Below are 19907 nucleotides of genomic sequence, written 5' to 3'. Positions count from 1 at the left end.
GGAATCCTTCACCTTTTAGTGTTACATTGGCGATAAATGAGAATGTGCTGTTGAGCAAACGTACACGAGATCAATCATGCCCGTGCATTTGAAAACCTGCTGTCTCATCAAGCCTGGCAGAGCAGCTGAGAATGTATTAAAGGTTCTGTATTATGCTATTTTTCACCTCATTTCTATTTGTTTTAAGAACCCCAGCAACATAGTATTTGAGGTTTTATTTTCCCAAACTCGCCTGTTTTCCTGAGTTTTAACCTCTGAAAAGTGACTTTCTGAGCAGTTCTAAAAAGGGGCTGTTTTGGAACCTTCATGCATATTCATGAGTAGGCGTGTCTGCCAAAATACCTGCACATTACAGTAAAACACATGGATATTTAAGCAGCTATTGTGATTTTGAGTCAGTCTCAGTGCTTCAGGCTGTGTGTTTATCACAGCAGCAGCAGCAACGAAGTAATTCAGCTGCTTCAAACTCTCACTGACTGCTAAGCAGTGTTTGGAATAACGCCGCTTAAAATAACGGCGTTTTTTTTTTTCAGTAACGGGGTAATCTAACTAATGACTTTTTAACGCCATTACAGCGCCATGTATTTACATGTATTGATTGAATAAACTGTGGGTTAAAAACAAGGTGAGCGGTGATTGGCTAAGGCAGCGTCATGTGTCTTGGTAGCCAATCAGAGCCAGTGTTTTTACACATGTGCCAGCACACACACACACACACACACACACTTCCGATGAAAAGTTGTAATTTTTAAGGTGACGATACAAACACTACTGTAAATTAATTGTGGTCAAAAGCAAGAACGTACATGTGAAGTGTACATTATATCCAGGAGTGAAGACTTTGTCCACATCTGTTGTAAGCAACTCAAATTTAATGAAGCACCTCACAATGACACACATCTACAAAATCTGAATTCTTTGACATATAGCAACTTTTTTTTTTAACAGTAACGCAAATAGTTACTTTCCTTGGTAATGAGTTACTTTTATTATAGAGTAATTCGGTTACTAACTCAGTTACTTTTTGGAACAAGTAGTGAGTAACTATAACTAATTACTTTTTTAAAGTAAAGTTTCCAACACTGCTGCTAAGTCACTTTCATCTCTATTAACTACAGAAAAAGTGCATTTAAGGTGATAATCATTTGTTTTGTCCAACCGCTGCGTTGCATTGTGTCACAAACACGTCAGATCAAGTCAAAGGTGATACGAGGCGACATAACAGATACTAAAAATGGAACGGCTCAGCGCATTGAAAAATTGCTTGCGTGGGCGTGGTTTGCAGGGGGCGTCGCTTGTACTGTACTCATGGCTGCAGTTGAATGTACTTGCATTTGGTACTTTCACCGGCAGCAGGCACTTCCTGGAGGGGGCGGTTCAGACTTTAGTGATGTCACTAAAGTTTTTTCGCTTGTTTTCCAGAAGAGGGGACTTTCTCTTCTTTCCTTTCCTTCTCTTTTTTTTTTCTCCTCCTCTTTCTCGCTTCCTACTGGTCTTAAGCCTTAGCCACTTTGGGGACGTATGGGAGGGTGTAGGGAGGGATGGGATGATGGGTACAGGAACAATGTGCTTTTACCCAGTATATAAGGAATTATTAACTGTTCCCAGTACAGTGTAAATTATGGAAAAATAATAAATTAAAAATTGATCAAAAAAAAAAAACAAAACCCCAGTTTGCTTTAGGAAAAAATACGAAATAAACTTGAATCACACTTTGAATGAGAAAATTTGAAATCCAACCAATGGCTTTGTTAAATAAATTAGTAACTCGGTGTCATCCCTCAAGTCATCCTCCATATTTACTTATCCTATTCAGGGTGAAATGTGTATCATGAAGATGAGCTCATTCTAAATGTCATAGCATGACTACAGTGTCGGACAATGACTGAGTAAATTCTCAAATTCCAGATACTAAAAGGCTAGCTAAACACAACAAAAATAAAACCAGAGGAAGTCAAAGAAACCAAGCATCAAACATTTGGACACATGGCAAGAAGCATCAAAGTGAGGATAATCAGAAGGATGGGCTTTGCCTATGAAAGAACAAAGGGAACAAGAGTAAGTTCTCTGTATTTATATATTGACATGGGGTGAAATACACACAAACAGACAATAACCCCCAAACAGAGACCAGGACAAACCACAGATTAACAACAAAAGTCTGGATTTAAAAGAAAACGTGATTATAAACAAAACAAAAATGTGAAAAGGGCTTTTGCAAACAAAATTCAAATCATTTTACACCACCAGAAAACCTCAACAGATGCGTGAATCCTAAAAAGCAAACAAACCAACAGAGCCAGATTGTGACATTAGTAGCTGTATGGATACAATTTTATAATAATTTAACATTCTGAGATTTTATCAACAGAAAAAACATAATTGTTGACTTTATTTTATTTTATTTTTTTGTATTGTTATAGCTGGAAAGTATCACACTTTGAGGTTCAGATATAGTAAACAATACTCACACGCTTTTGATTTAATAACTCTGGTTTTACTGCCTTTGTTTTATTTCCAAAGTGGTCATTGGCTTCCTTTCATATACATCTATATATCGTGCTGTGTCTGTCTGTGAGTATGTGTGCAGTTTTCAGTGTCCCAGTGGTGTTGTTACACTATTATAGCAGAACTGTGACAGGGAGTCCCAAAGGACTGTTTAAAAAACAACAAATCAGTGATGTACACACACATAATACACTATTGTAGCATTTTAATGGTGTCAGTGAGAGCCATTATGTGGGTCAAACAAAGAACAGCTGACAAGAAACCAATAATGAAGAGTGAGGCAGGAGAACAGCAGAGGGAAAGGATTTTACACAGTGATATTGTGTAATGTTAATAATATGATTAAATCCTATACATATTATCAACATGACAGGTTTTCTGGGGACTCTATGCTTCTTGAGGCAAAAGCTGGTTTCTTCTTCCTACATCATCTTTGTTACCCATGAGCCTTTGCTGTAAATCAACTCCCGTGCACCGCATGTGCACACCCGTAACAATCCACTTGCCCTTCGAGGAATGCTCTGACACTTACACGTTTTCTGACAGGGAGTCAAATCAGATCAATAGGCTTGTGCTGCTGTCTGTTGTAGATTAGAATGCAGCCTTTAATCAATAGGCTGGAGAATTAGGCCTTGTTTTGCAAGCCTTTAACTTTTTAAAACTTTAATGATGATGATATCATATTAAATGTTTTCTTGGTGTAATGAAACTGTCACACAGCTACAGGAGCGAGGTGTTGTATGTGTTATCTGACTACTTTGTTAAACAGGTTAAGCCACTCTAGATGAAGAGATGTTATACTGCAGTTGCATGGCAACCAGGAAAAAAAAAATAGACAGAAATAAAAAAAAAAAATCACTGATGCTTTATCTTTCTTTTTTAAAGCATAGCACTTATAAAAAAGACAATACATTGATATTTGTACATGTTAAATATCAAAGCAGAATTAGGATCTTTTTCCTCTTTTGTGAGAAATGTTCTTGACAAACAAGTGTAATTCTTCTCAAGATTTCAGATTTCTGTGATATAGAAGAGGATTAGGGCCAATTTTGATGGAGAAAATAATTTTAGGCAGATCAAGAAAAAAGTTGAAATTTTGACATTAATCTCAAAATTTTGACATTAATCTCAAAATTTCGACTTTATTCTCAAAATTTTGACTTTATTAAAATGCTTTCCTCCATCAAAATTGGCCCTAATCCTCTTCCATACTGTGAACCAACACAAAACTTTACATTGGAAGAAAAAAAAAAAAAAAAATCATATTTAAGGGTTGGATTGCCAGATTAGTGAGAATGACTTTGTACTAGCCACAGTAATATAATATACTGTAGATCAGGGGTTCTCACATTTTACCACAGTCATTAAATTGTGACCCAGGTTTTTTTTGGAATTCAACCAACCAAATGTATTTTTTCTAAAATAGCTGTTGAAAACACCTATGTAATTTTTTTTTAAACATAAATCTATATATTTTCCTGTGTAACATGCATTTCACAGCATGACTGTCAAAAGAAAAGGTTCTTTCAAAATAAAAGACAAGTCCAACATGAGAGATATTAGGTATTCATTTATTTATACCAGCTGTCCACGACCCACCAGTTGAGAATCACTGCTGTAGATCATTGTTTCATTAGAAGAAACAAACCTTGGCTCCTCTGCTGGGGTCTCGGGCGGGGGGCTCTCTGGGCCCTTCCCTCGGGGGGTTGGGTGCTTGGGTGTGGGTGGGTGGGTGGGCTGGATGCTGGCGGGGGGCCTTGGGGTTGGGGGTTGGGGTCGGTGGGGGGATGCGCTGGGTGCTTGGCTGCTTGGGGCTTCCTCGGATGTGTGTATGGGGGGCGGTGGCTGCCTCTCGGCCTGGGATCTTGGGGGCATCTGGGGGTTGCCTGAGGCTCCCTGGCCTCCGCTCTTTCTGCTGGCCTGGCTGCATCTGCGGGCCCAGGGCAGTTCCTGGGATTGCAGTAGCGGTTTTTTTTTTTTTTTTTTTTGCACATACACTGATCTACGATGCACTGGCACGCCTTGGGATGTGGGATAAAACTCATACTGGGCTTAACTAGACACGTTAATCCCAAATACCTGCTTTAGGTACTACCATTCACTCATTCCCCCTGTTCACAGCCACCACCATTATAGCTAAGCCTCACACTTGTCACCATACTGGCTGGATTACACAACATAATAAGCACAATATATTCTACAACCTCACATCTCACCCTCACTGCAAAACAGTCTATTCTTCCCCACCTTTTCTATTTCCTGCCTTGAGTCTCTTCTCCCTGCTCCCTTTCTCCTCCCCTTTCCCCTTCCCCTCCACTTAGGTGTAACACTGCTCTCCCTTTTTATATCCTCCCTCTAATAAAAGTTTTCTTTCCCTTCCTTAGGGAGGGCTGGTGATGGTCACAATTAAGCAATAAAATAAATCAATGTATTTTATTGCAATAACAAAATATGCATTGCTGTCTCATAATGATTGCACTTCCTGTGGTGTTGACCTTTGGCAGCATGTGCAGACAAGTAAAAAAAAAAAAGAAGAAACAAACCTTAATGCGAGGCACCTGTTATGAAACCATGAGTGTATCAATTAGCTTTTTTTCTGTTTGCATCTTGAGCCTGTATAAGCCCCCAATGTTTATTTTTCAGATCTCATGTGAAACGTTTTCTCTCTCATCCTCTTCCCCTGACGCCTCCTCCTCCACAGCCAGACAGATTGCTGTGTTGACTTTCACTAAATGTATTGGTTTTATTATAGCTGTAAACGTCAGCAGAAATATGCAAACGCCTGCGTCTCAGACTGGGCTGTTTTTCCTCCTGTTACAAGCAATAACAGATGTTTGGGTTGTAAATCTGCTACTGTCTATGAACATGAAACAATAAGTGGAAATGGAAGAAAGAAAAGCTCAGTTAAACCTTTTGATAAATAATCAATCATATTTCTATCATTTATAGAATCATAGAATGGGAAAAAACTAAAACAAAAACATAAATTTAATTTCCAACACAGATACTAGATCAGTGTTTTCCAACCTTAAGGTCGTGACCCCATTTTCCTCATCCAGCAATGATAAATTGTGGCCCTCTTCAAAATGCATCAAAATTTGAAATTCAAAATCTTAAAAGTCCAAAACATCAGAAATAGATAAATAAAGGAAAGTGTTAATAAACAATACACAACATGAACTAAGGGGTACATAGGATGCAATAAAGGTTTGAGGAACATTTTTTAACAGGAATTTGGTGTCAAAATAACAACTGCTTGGCAAAAAATATGTGCATTCAAGTTTGAATCCAAAAGTTTGTTTTTGACTATTAACTCAGAAAACATTGCCTTATTTGAAATTTTCTTTCAATTTTAAAATTTTGAAAATATATTTCTATCATTATGCATTACAAGCTTAGATAAACAATCTATTTTGAACCCTTCACTCCATTGGGAAACTGTGTCATAGCAGCCCAAACCTTCCTGTTAAATGAAATGCTAAGTGATTCAGTTAGTGATAGTTCAGCAGTCTAAAGATCAAACTTTAACCTGCAGTGTGTGCAAAATGCACATGGACGCTCCTACACACTCCAGTGGGGAAGCACTGGAGCAGTTTGATACGTAAATATACCTGAGGCCATGTACCATGCGTTCAGAATTAGTGATAAAAATCACTGCATTTTGCACCAGTTTTGGTTGAAGAGGTAACTGATTTAAAGTGAGATCACAAAAACGTGTCTCATAACTATCTGTAGACAAGTTATAGTTTTAAAGTTAAAAGTTGTTATTTTTATTTTCTTTTTTGGTAGTTTATTAAGGGAGGATTTAATTGTGCTGATTTTGTGAAGATGTGTGGGATTCTCTAAAACATGGGAATGAACACTGGAATCTGTATTTATTTATTTATTTATTTATTTATTTATTTATTTATTTATTTATTTATTTATTTATTAAGAAGGAATGTAATAACTACGAAATTCAGTTCAAGATTTAAGGAAAATGTGTGAATTATTCATTATTTTAATATCTGTTGCTGCTTTGTTCCCGTGTAAACGTGCGTGACTAATTGCCTGGTGATGGGAAGTGTGTAATTGACAGGTACAGTTTTTATGGATTTATCCCAGTTCTTAAAGGTGCAGTCTGCAACTCTCAGAGCCCTCTCTCCCCCTCCCACCCCGCTGCTCTCTGGCCCTGCCTCCAAACTTTCCAAAGTCCCTCCCTCAGAGGAGCTAACAAGCAAACGTTAGCCAGACAGCAACATCACAGTAATACAACATGCTTTGTTAAAAGCATAGTACTGCAGCACTTCTCTCTCTCTATGTGCACACACCTCAGCAATAGCAGCAACAGCACAGTGTCACTTACAGCACCCACACGGAGGCTGCTGCGCGCGCACAAACAACACATGCACCAGAGTTCTAGTGTAACAATTACAAAATCACGGCACTCTAGCTCTGGGAATGGGGCGGGGCCTATGAACAATAGCTGTCAGACAGTCCATCAAACACAATCCTGGCTCTGAATGGTTCTTTTTGCTCGGTCGCGGTGCATTCTGGAAATCTGCCAAAGGCTGCAGGAGCAGCAGAAGGGGCTCAATGAGTATGTTTTTTTCACACAAACTACTAGTTTGATGTAAAGCTGTCCTTACACAGTGACAGCTATAGTAAATATGACAAAAAGTCACTTTTATAAGAGTTGCAGACTGCACCTTCAAAGCCATGGAAGTAATGAACAACCTTTTCCTATTTTCATTTAAAGGCCTGATAGCTGACAAGAACAACTTGCCGATCGAGGAGGAAGAGGACGAACAGAAGCTCAATTACAATCCTCCCGCTCAGAAAACCATCCAGGAGATCCAGGAGCTGGACAAAGACGATGAAAGTCTGATGAAGTACAAGCAGACCCTGTTAGGCCCTAAAGCATTAATAACAGGTGCGCGTGTGTGTTTGCATTATAGTTCTGCAGATTCAATAAGATTTTTTTGGTGCAAGCGTTATACACACACACACACACACACGCACCCTCTACTAAAGGCTACCAACTTGCCTGCCTCAGCATCTTTAATCCAGCAATAGGCTGTGACAGTTGATACCAGGGAAAGAAGATGGACTCTTTTACTGCTGTAACAAAACACCAGCTGCTGCTAAAGCTACACCAGTATGATGGAAGCTAAAAGCAAAAGAGAGTGGATTTAATATCACATTTTTACCAACTGGGAACTAGCTGCTATAATATTCATAGAATACTGTATTTTAGCTTTCTTTGTTTCACACACCCTGCAGTCCAAATTCCAAGGACTGAAAGACTGAGATAAACAGTGGTAAAGGGACAGTAAATTCAAATAGTATTTTCCTGTCAGTCTACAGATACAATTATCCTATCCATGATGATTTTTAAATTTACATTTACAAATAATTAGGTGTACATTTAGTACTGATATATCCTACTCAGTTAGAAGTGCTGTTACTTGATTGAAATTGTACTCAAGTGCAAGTACAAGTAAGTCGTACATAAAATTTTCAAGTACGAGTAAAAAGTATCTCAATTAAATAGTGCTCAAAGTTTAAGTTACTAGTTTCTTCCACGCCCCACGTTTACTTTTGGTGATACATTTTGCCATGGTTCCCTACTGCATACCGTAAACATCTCATGTATAAACTTCAAAAGGAAGAGATGAAATCTTGCAATGTTAACTTAATTTATTTTCCACCAAGGCATCTGTATAAAATAAAAGGTTTGTTAAAACAAAAAAAAAGAAAACGTACAATTATTTTTAAAACAAAATAACAAATGAATTCAATTCAAAATTAAAAAAAAAATATATCAGGCTCTAAGTATAGCTACATTTATGACCTACATTCAATGCTGTTTAGGCACCGTGCATTACATTAAATCTGATTGGTCGGCTTGGTCAATGCGTTTGATTGTTGTCTGGACCTTTTCATTTTTTTTGTAGTTTCACAATGTCTGTTGATCATTTATTGCTTGATTTATTTATTTACTCAGTAACGGCTGGGTGTAGAAATGTATTACTTTAATTCTTTTAATATGTGTAAAATTACTGATTTAGAAATATACTGAAAAAAGTACAAGTACCCATAAAAGCAACTCGATTACAGTAACGCGCAACCTCACCTCTGCAAATAATCTAAGTCCCTTATATTTAAAAGAGAACAAAATGTCAATGAAAAGAACCTACATGATGTAATCATTATGTCTACATACTGAGCTGCTGTTTCCTCCTTTCAGATCTTTCTGGGCTGAATGTTGTTGTGACCAGAATGAGCTTCTTATGTGAAGATGCTCCTGAGCCAATCACTATGGACCTGACAGGTAGTCTACAACTTGCAGTTCTCTCATCACTCTCATCTGCCTTGTTTGCTGCTGCTTTAGCATCACAAGCATCATAATGTGCTTATAAATGCAGATTGCTAATGTGAACTGTGTATCTCACCTGAATCGGGCTGGATTTTGTGACTGCGTTTAGCGCAAAGATTCTTCACAAAGGTGTGAAAATATTTGCTTTCTGTAACACCATGTCTGATTAAGGTTTACTTTCTGCACATTGTCACCTCACTTCACCTCACTTACTGAGTCATAATGGTCAGCCTCTTCCTGTGTGTGTGTGTGTGTGTGTGTGTGTGTGTGTGTGTGTGTGTGTGTGTGTGTGTGCGTGTGTGTGTGGTCCATGCACATTGATTGGAAGCAGGATCTGCTTCTTTATGCTCAGTGGACTTTCCTGCACAGTCATGCATGCTCGCACAAATGCAGCCACTTCCACCAACTACTAATTGTAAAGGATTCCTGGTTGCTAGGCAATACTGACTGTGATGAGCACGCTTCAAAGCCACACGTTTCAGTGCACAAAAAAACTGCATTAAATGAATGGAAGCATTTTTTTTTATATATACTTCTATATTCTAAACCTTCCTAAAGCTTCACTGTAAACATACAAATAAATGACGGCATCATTATTGGCTAATCTAACTGAGGGCAAACTATGGTACTCAGATATTACTATTGGTGGGATGAAAGCTATTGGGCAAAGGAGTTTCGCAAACTGAAAACATCACATCATGGGTTTTTTTCTTCTATAATCAGTTTAAAACTTGAAAAGTTTATAGAAAGTCATATTAAAGCATGTACATTTACTTCAATAGTAATTTCAAAATATTCTGGAATCGATCTTGTGAAACATCCAACGTGTATCGCATTGTATCATGAACTCATCGTATCGTCCCACTCTAATTGTTATACAGTAATTGTAACTTGTACAGAGTAGAAACTTCATGTTCAATTTAGATTGTAATAAATTATGTTTTTAAAGTGTTAAAACACTTCTATGTGTTACCCCTGATATTTTGCATACACAATGGCACCAGTAGAGTTTTTATTATTATTTTTTTTTTAAGCACAGGGGATTTAAAGCTGAGAATCAAAATAGAAAATTCAGATCTGTCTGTCAGTCTGTACTGGGTCACAAACCCATGTTGAGAATAACTCTTTGAGTTTTTCCATTATAACACAAAAATATGATTTAGTTGTGATTTGCTCATTTCCTTTTTGGTCCATTATTAAAATCCTATGTTTGAAAAGTGCATGTAGTGCCGGGTGATATATCGAGATTTAAGTTTTCTACTTTGGCAATATGGAAAATTACAATATCGCCTATATTGATGCAGTACATATATTTTTATAGCTTGTTTTGTTTTAAAATACAAATTTTAGGAATCTGCTTTCACTACTTCTCAGAACAGCCTTAAAAGCATAGTTAGATCAATTTCTCAGTGCGTCCAAACCCAGACCTTCCCCTAAACGTCCACACTACAGAACTCACTCACATGTGCTGTCTCTTTATACTAGTATAGTAGTCGTTAGTTGAAGAATTGTGCAAATTTGTTTCCAAGCATGAAATTTGGCATACTTGCAGTTTTTGACCTGCTGAATTCAAATCTGGTGAGGGCCGGAGCCAATTCTCACTGGTGTCACCATATTGGACAATTTAAAATGGCAGCTACCCAAAAACAGGTTTTTCTCTTATTAGCCAACCAAAAGTCACATATTTCAAATTAAAAACAAATTTCTAAGGTTCTGGACCTCAGGGATTCTAAATATAATGTCTATTTGACAGTAATCTTTACTGGCATCACCATATTAGAAAATCCAATATGGCCACCTGTGACTATTTAACATTAAACATTTACGACCACAAATGTCTTTATTTTACAAAATAGAAGCCTGATATCCCAGATCAAGGTATCCTGATCAACCAAATCTGCTGTTTGCTAATGTATGCGTCTGTGAGCAAATTTAACCCTGAATTGTCTTTCTTTTTGTACTTTATTTGAATTAAAATTATTAAGATCTACATTGTATATCGTCTTTTTGATAAAAAAAAATTATTGAGATGAGTTTTGCTTCATATCGCCCAGCCCTAGCATGCCTTAAAAACAATAACAGGGAAGTCCACCTATGTATGGTCAATAACTATAAAATAACTATTTCTAATTGCTCATACATTTGTCCGAGCTTTATCTGGAAAACAAATGCGTTTGAGGGTGTAATATTGTTGTGGTTCATCCTCCCATACACTCTGCATGGCATCTCTTATCAATACGTATGTGTGCACATCAATGTGTGCATCAGTCTGTGCGTGAGCGAGAAAAAAAAGGTATTCCGCTTTGCACATTGACCTATTTTCCGAGTCAGACGATCCCAGAGGAAGCTGACATCCTTTCTACTCTGTCTGTCCCCTGATATGACAGGTAGGAGTGCAGCAGCAGGGTCAGACAGACAGAGAATGGATGTACATCTTTTAATAGAGCTGGCATGAAAATGTGAGAGCAAGAGAAGTGTAATGTCACCTAAATTTTACAGTCCATTATTGTGGAACACATCGCTGACATGTTTGATTTTCTCTCATGGGGTCAATCATAGCTTTTCATTTGTGTAAATCTATAAAACTCCACAATAAGGTGCTCAGCTTCAGCTTGGTGGATGACTACATCCATGTCATCCACCAATCATTGTGTACATTTTACACTTTATAGCAGCGATGTGTAAAGCTATCACAGCTGGGGCCACAAACAAGTGATTGTTTCTGATCCGAGGGTCACATGATGGATATTCATGCCAGCTTTTAGAATACTGACCAATCAGAGTGTTAATATAGGGGGTAAAAAAGGTTTTGTCTTTTTTTGTCTTTATGGTTTTGATGTTTTGTCAGTTTGTAGTAATTGTGTGTGTTTTTGGAGTCAATATGCATGTTTTTGTTATTTTTTTTGTTCTATGTATAATTATTCTGTCATTTTCTGCATTTTTGTTGTCATTTATGCATTTTGGGATCATTTTCTGTATTTTTGTTGTTTTCTGTATTTTCTTGTAATTTTTGTTAACAGTTTGTGTGTCTTTGGAGTTATTCTGTTACTTGTTGTTTTGTGTGTTTTTGAAATATTGTTTAGGTGGTTGTTGTGTCATTTTATGTTTTATGAGTCATTCTGTAAATTTTTGGAATTTGTTTTTGTGTGTTTTTGTGTACTTTGTGTATTATGTTGGGCTTCATATTCCTTCTTACTTCTTGACTTATCGTTTTTGTGGATTTGCTATGGGGGTTGCAAAAAACATAGACTGAGGGGCACATGTGGCCCCCGGACCGCCAGTTACTCATGTCTGCTCTATAGTCTATACAAAGCGAGAAGTCACAGTTTTTCTTATTTTTCTTTAATTTCTTTTTCAGCTCATTCTCACAACACGTTATTACAGTCTGTGTTTTCATTCACTTTATCCTTCTGTGCCTCTTTCATCTCCTCCCTTTTCCATTGGGAAGCACTCAGGGTTGATGGTTGGATTTCAATCGACATGTAAAGTGATTATGTGGATGCATTTCTGATTGTACCATCCTTTTTACAAAAGCCTCAAATGCTATTGCCTCTTCAATATGAACCCATCGAACCTTGCAGCAGATTTCTGCTCTTACTGGGATCCATAAATAACAAATATGCTACTCTTGCACCATTATTCTGAATGAATTATGTTCGTTTTTGCAAGATATGGGATAGAGGTGGGCAACTACTACAGTGGGGGTTTGATTTGATGGCCACGTTTGAAAAATGAACAAGACAAAAAGTGTAATTTTTTTTAATCTTGTTTTGTGTATTTTCCCGTCATTTTTTGTTTGTTTGTGTTACTACGAAGCTAGATTGCCTCTTATTGCACTAACTTCCAGGATTTAATCAGTGTGTGCTGTCCTACGAAGCTCGTTAACGTCTTAAGGAGCTAAATCACCATGGTAACTTAGGCTAAACGACTAACCTGGTCAGGACCAGGTTTTTTTCTGGCAAGGATCTGAGCGAGTGTTTAAGTCCTGGCCAATCAGTTATCTTAGAAAACGACCTGTCCAATAAAAGGTGATGTGTGAACACGTCGTTGTGTGGATCTGATGTGACGCTGACAGCAGAGAGAATATTTAGACATCGATGCAATCCTTTCATTTATCATGACATCCTATAGGAAATATAGAGATTTTTATCTGATGGACTGATAAAGTGAAATAAGTAAAATAAGTCAGCTGATAAAGCCTGTGTGCACCAGGCGCTTTCAGACCATTATTCTGGGGTAATGAAAAGAGCCTCAGTCCTGTAAGATAATATGAAACATAAATATTCCACCTTATGATTTAGGTTGATCTGTATGAATGCAGCATCAGAGCCACAGACAAAAGGTAAAAGAGAAAGTGAAACTGATCAGAGTGTCTGTTTATTCTCCATTTGTAATCTCACTAATTGAAGTATTACCACTCATCAATTCCTGCATTAAATACTTTCTGCTTTTACTGCAGCACCAGTGTTGTTTTTGGTCTGAATTATGTATTTCAATTCTTCATATTTTTAAAGAATTATTTGTCAATTGTGACGTAAGTTGCTTTGCAGTTAGTCTATGATTGTGATTGTGATTGGTCTGACGCTGTAATATCCACCTCCGTCACTAGAGCGCACTGGTTAACCAGACGAAAATCAACTCGCTTAACTTAACTTGTTGTAATTGAGATTCGTAGGACAGCTTCTGTTTGGTTAGGTGAAGCCCGCGAACGGAGATAAATCCAGGATATAATTACTGTATCTAGCTTCGTAGCATAGGCCCTTTATGCATTTCTGCTGTTGAGTCATTTTGTATTGTGTATATTTGCTGTAAGTTTGTGAATTTGAAGTCATTTTGGGGGTCTGCTCAATAAATGAATATAATTCTCTGTTACTTTACCCTAAACTTTTCATTTAACATTTATATGTATATTTCTATTTTTTTAGTCACAAATCAGAGTGTTAAAGCATTAGAAAACCTAAGATGTAAAACGAATCTATAACAAATCTAGAAAATGGATAACAAAAGGAATGAAACTATGGTAAATGATTGTGACCTACCTGTGATATATGATGAGTCATTCTGCTTATAGTTGATGTGTTGGGGTTCCTTTGTTTGTGCAGGAGACCTCAGCGCTCTGAAGGAAAAGAGCTTCTCTTTACCGGAAGGAGTGAAATACAGACTGAAGATACACTTTAAGGTAGGATGATATATAAAATATACTATCACTGAACTGCATGAGTAAGTATGAGATGGATTTAGATGTGAGTAATTTAATGATTCAGTCTGTGGTGTGAGGACACCTGCTGGAAAGATCTCATCATCGCAGTCTGGAACGTGGCCTTTCAGGGTTCACATTTTTTGAATATTAAATACTAAAAGACTAAACTCTTTTTTTTTTTTTTTTACTGGATTGTTAAAGGGAAGAATGAATGTAGTAATTATAATGTGACTTCCTTGTGTGTGCAGGTGAAACGAGAAATAGTTTCGGGTCTGAAGTATCGTCATGTGAGTTACAAAAAAGGAGTAAGAAGTAAGTTCAGTTCAGTTGTTACTCACACTAACACAATATTACGTATCACTTTCCCAAAAGATAAATGAACGTGACATGCCCAGTGCTTAATTTGTAAATCATGAGGTCTCGGAAAACCGGCCGCGTGTTGTTCCGGGAGTAAGACAGAGACAAAAATGTCGAGCAATAAAAAAATTAAAAAAAATTAAAGGGCGTTTCGCTAGCTAAATGGGCCAATAATATCACATGAACACAGACAACCAATTAGTAATAGACCAATACATCGGCCGGCCATTTTTTACGTGTATCGCATTATTTACAGAGAGCAGAATTCGTTAAATATTTTGTACTTGTTGTCGTTCTACCTCACCTTTGTTAATTTCAATGTACATTCTTTTTTTTTTTTAAATTGAGACTCATACCATTTGTTGTCATCATTTTGTATTGTTTATGATGTAAATTGTCGGAGCAAAAGTAGTATCGGCTCAAGAAAATCCTCTGTCCGTATCGGTCATCGGCTAAGGCTGATGGAAAAAAAAATCGGTATAGGCCCTAAAAAAATCCATATCGGCCTTTCCCTACGACCAATTACCCTGAATGTTTAATAAAAGGATGATGAATCAGCCTTAAAGAAGCACAGACAATCACCCGTTACGGAGCACAGCCGTGTCTCACTCTGAGTGACAGCTGTCAAATCTGTCATGTTTCAGCACCAAGGACAGCGCACTCACCGCTAATTTAGCTACATTTAACTTTTGCACAGGTTCTCCTGCATTAGCATCTTTGCTACAGGTGCTACTCGCTATGCTAACTGTTTCCACAGAAACAAACTTGGAGTTTTTTACGTCAGGCTTAGCTTCAATTATTGGCATAAAAAAACATTTTAAATCCAACTGCCTTTTTTTTAAGCCAATTTCTACTGTCTTCCAATCTGACAAGACAAAATTTTTGCGGAATATTACACTTGAGATGTAGCGTGGGCGTGGCCTGACTTTGTCCTGTCTTCCTCACTCGTGCTCAGTTTTTACATTCAGTTTTGTGTGTACAATGAAATTTCCAGTGCTTTCAACTCAATAAAAGACACAGCTGTCCAAATATAACGCTTTAAAATGTAATGAAAACACCTACAAGCAAATGAGATGCTGGATGAAATAAAATAAAATAAAATAAAACAAAATAAACAAGCTGCTGGCTCCAATCAACAAAGTGCCCCTCAAAATCTGGGAGGTCCCGGATCTTGCTCCGGATCTGGCCAAAATGAAGCTCTGGACATGCTGAAAGCCATCAATTGTCTTAAAGCATGGAGACACATGAAACATGCAGAACGTTAGCCCTCTCGGACTGGACCTGGTCATCATTTGTGATGAATCTCCAATCAGCTACATATTTAAAAAGTCTACAGCCAGTCTGTGACTAGAGGACAAATTAAAGAACAAATAAGGGGGAAAAAAGTGCCAAAAGTTATTTGTAATTGATAAAATTAAAATGAATGACATCTTTTCTACATGGTGTACAATTAACATCCTCCAGTTTGTAAATGTGCCATATCATAGCATCTCAGCTTTGTGTTAATTGATATACTTTTGAAGCTGATGCAACAAAGACATTTAGAATGCAAACTGTAGCGTAATAACACATTCTGCTGCTGCGATGCTTCCAGACAGTGATTATCATCTTGTTAAGTTGTTTTTTAGGGCTGGACTACCTTTCTTTTTTCTAAAAGGCATCTATCCAGCAGCACTGTGACAGAATCTCTTGAGACTGATGCATATTCACTTCCTCTCTGCACTCAGTGAACAAGGTGGTGTGCATGGTGGGAAGTTACAGCCCTCGGGAGGAGGAGCAGGAGTTCCTGTGCCCAGTTGATGAGTCGCCTAAAGGCGTGATGTCTCGTGGCCAATATCAGATCAAGTCCTGCTTTATCGATGATGACAAAAATCTCTACTTATCCTGGGAGTGGACCCTCAACATCAGCAAGGACTTGGAATAAGGTGTTAACTGTGAGGAGGAGAATGCTACTACTTCTACTCTGTTCTTTGTCCCTTCTCGTACTATTCCACTGTCGTCTTCCTCTTTCGTCTTAGTCTAATTATTTTTTCCAAGCAGGGGTGGACTGGGACAAAAAAATCAGCCCTGGCATTTTCTGTCCAGACCAGCTACACTTTTTAACCCCCTTAACTTTTTATTTATTTTTTTACCTATTTTCTTTGGCCATATTGCAACTTCCTTTGTCCCATTTTTGCCCCTTTTCAAAGACACTTTTTTAAAAAGATTTTTGTTACCTTTTGCCAATAAATACAAACAATTTTTCTCATTTTAATTGTCTTTTTGAAACTTTCATCGAATTTTTGTCCTTTCAGTAATCATTTTTGTGACTTTTTGTACAAAAATACTACCTTTTGCCCAATAAATACGACTTGTTTCCTTTTTCCCTTACATTTTGGTTCATATTTAACCCTTTTTCAATATTATTTGCCACATTGTGCCCATTTAAGTTACCTTTTGCCGTTACATTCCACCAGTTTCCTCTTTTTTCCTAATTATTTGGCACTCTTGGCTGCTTTTTGCCCATTTTGGTCGCTTTTTACTCTTTTCTTGCCACGTTTTTGCCACCTGTTATTCAATTGTTGTGACACCCATTGGTGATAATTTAGAAAATGAAGAAACTTGCACCGCCCTGCATAAAACGTCTGATGGGTCATGTTAAAATAATCATTAAAACAAAACAAAACAAAAAAAAAAAAAACATAGCAGACAGGACCAGCCCACTTTGCGTCGATGGCTCACCCTGACAATGACAGGTGACAGTCCACCCCTGCTCCCAAGTCAATTGGGCCTGTTAGACATTTAGATACATCTTTCCTTAATAATAAGTTAAGGTTTCATTAATTCAGACAACTTTTTTCAGAACTCGTAATCTCTTGACATTTTCAACTGCCAACTTTCAGTCTTACTCAGAGGCATCTACCGATTGCTTTGATGTTTCCTTATGAGTTATTTCATAAGGAAAGCATTAGAGCATCTACTGATCACTTTCATGTGTCCTTATGAGTTATTTTGATCAGTAAATGCTTTGATGCTTTCCTTATGAAATAACGCGTAAGGATCATCAAAGTAATCGGTAAATGCCTGTTAGGAAGACTGACAGTTGGCAGTCGAAACATGTCAGAAGATCAAATATCCTGAAAAGAGTTATCTGAATAAAGGAAATTTTAACATATATTTTTTTTAAAAAGAAGATAAAAATAACTTGCAGGAATTATCTTTCCTTAATTATCTGGTTTTTGTTTTTGTTTTTTTGTTTTTTTTTCACTTCCAAAATGAATAGCGTCATGATCAAAATGTAAGAGTAAGAGTTAGTAGCATTTATTATCGGTCTCACTAGTTTCCCAGAGAGAGGAGTCAAGATATGAAAAGAATGTTTCTTGTTTCTCAGGAGGAGTTCTGTCTAAATTCAGAAGCGACAGATGAAAAGGAAAAAATCAAAGTAGCGGCACATATGAGGCTTGTGCTGGTTGATCAGAAAATGAATGAAAGTTCTAGTCAACAATGACAGTCAAGGTCGTGACTGGAGACAAACAGCTCACACACGCAATCATGATGATCCTGCTGCAATGATTCATAGCACAGTGTAAAGGGATTTAAAAAAAAAGAAGTAAAAAGATCTGGTTTTATAATAGTTTTAATCATTTGAAGTGATTAATAAAAAATATGTGTGAGATTTCCTTACATCATTTTACCATCTGTAAAAGCAGGCATAGCAGCTTTATTGCTTTATTTGTGTTACAGAGTTCAATGCAACAATGTCTTTTTTTTTTTTTTTTAACTTTTTATTATTTTAAAAAAAAGATTTGTCACTTTTTTCTGATATCAAAAAGTACTGATTGTTTAAAGGACTTCAGAAATTTAAAAAATGTGTTGATTTTTCATGAAAGAGCCCAAATAGCAGACAAATCAATTACTTGAATAAAAAACTGAACTTTTTTTTTTTTGCTTTCAAAGCACTGGTTTATTTCAGGTCTTTGTGTAGCTTTTTAGAAGAGCACACTAATAAAGGACCACCACTGATCTGTACATACTGTAGAAAGCAATGCATGTCTGTCCTTTCCATTTTGATTTTTCCACCAGCCGTGAGTACACTTCTGCATTAAACTTGGATAATGACCAGGCTGGAGGAACATCAAGTGATAAGATATTTCCCTTTTATTTTTAAATTAAAGGTGCAGTCTGCAACTCTTATAAACGTTACTTTTTGTCATATTTGCTAAAGCTGTCACTATGTAAGTACAGCTTTACATCAAACTAGTAGTTTGTGTAATAAAACAGGCTCATTGAGTCCCTCCTGCTGCTCCTGCAGCCTTTGGCAGATTGCTAGAATGCACCGCGACCGAGCAAAAAGAACCAATCAGAGCCAGGATTGTGTTTGATGGGCTGTCTGACAGCTGTTGCACACAGGCCCTGCCCCTTTCCTGGGGCTGTAGCGCCGTCTTTTTTACAGTGTATGGTCTGGAGGAGTATAACATGGAATTAGCGACTTTTCTGCTTGAAAGGTAATTACTGCTGCTTGATTTACATTATGTTTAATTTGTAATTGTTACACTAGAAATCTGTAGAAGATGTGTTGTTCATGTGCGCGCAGCAGCCTCTATTTGGGCTGCTGTAAGTGACACTGTGTTGTTGCTGCTGATGCTGAGGTGTGTGCACATAGAGAGTGAGAAGCGCTGCAGTAATATGCTTTTAACAGATCATGTTATATTACTGTGATGTTGCTGTCTGGCTAACGTTAGCTTGTTAGCTCCTCTGAGGGAGGGACTTTGGAAAGTTTGGAGGCAGGGCCAGAGAGCAGCGGGGAGGGAGGGGGAGAGAGGGATCTGAATGTCGCGGACTGCACCTTTAAGAGTCATTGTAGTGTTTTTAGATATGGTATTGTTATTGTAACTGAGCATTTTGAACACTGAAACACCACTGGAGTGAATTATTTTGATCTAAGACTCATGTACATGTTTGGCTCGGTGGGTGTTGCATGGTTAAACATAAGCAGGACTCCCTTTCCTTTTTAATTTCTGTTTTTACAGCTTCATTCTAAAGTTTTCTGTGATTATAAAATAGAAACCATATTCAGATGCTGTACACAGCAGGTTGAGTGTTTACATGGGTGTTCTGGATTGTCTTAGAGCTTCATATTTCTAAGTTTCAGCAGGTTTACGGGGAAAGTTTGAAATGCACTGGATAGACGTTCTCTGTGTTCTGTGGCTCAGTGATTATTAGTGTCAGATCTTCAACCTTGTATCTTTGAATAAAGGCAATTCAATACCAGCCAGATGTCTCTTCACTTTTCTGATGACTTACACAGCAATTGTAACTTACAGTGATTCACACACAGCATTGATTAAACAACCAGGCATGTCACTGGTATGTTCACCTACTGTTGGATTAAGGCTTCACGCAATGTGCATTCTTATTTTATTGGTCCTCAGCATCATATTGCTTGAATTTCTGTTTTTCACACAGGAAACAAGCCATGCTCTCCTGACTGTTAGAAAATACACC

The 19907-nt window shown here is 37.4% G+C and overlaps 1 protein-coding gene across 1 annotated transcript in view; it reads left to right on the top strand.

Moving 5' to 3' along the window:
- Positions 1-16566, top strand: part of LOC114468381 (rho GDP-dissociation inhibitor 2-like) — a 19898-nt gene extending 3332 nt beyond the window's left edge. Inside the window, exons 2-6 of the mRNA XM_028455242.1 lie at positions 7247-7420; positions 8738-8821; positions 13969-14045; positions 14315-14378; positions 16151-16566. Coding sequence (XP_028311043.1) covers positions 7247-7420; positions 8738-8821; positions 13969-14045; positions 14315-14378; positions 16151-16347 — 596 coding nt within the window. The 3' untranslated portion in view covers positions 16348-16566. The remainder of the gene's footprint in view (positions 1-7246; positions 7421-8737; positions 8822-13968; positions 14046-14314; positions 14379-16150) is intronic.
- Positions 16567-19907: the final 3341 nt, after the last annotated feature.

The sequence above is a fragment of the Gouania willdenowi genome, chromosome 8, assembly GCF_900634775.1.
Source record: "Gouania willdenowi chromosome 8, fGouWil2.1, whole genome shotgun sequence".
NCBI classification, from domain to species: domain Eukaryota; kingdom Metazoa; phylum Chordata; class Actinopteri; order Blenniiformes; family Gobiesocidae; genus Gouania; species Gouania willdenowi.
Note: the sequence above shows the minus strand (reverse complement) of the source record. Positions and strands in the feature narration are given on the sequence as shown.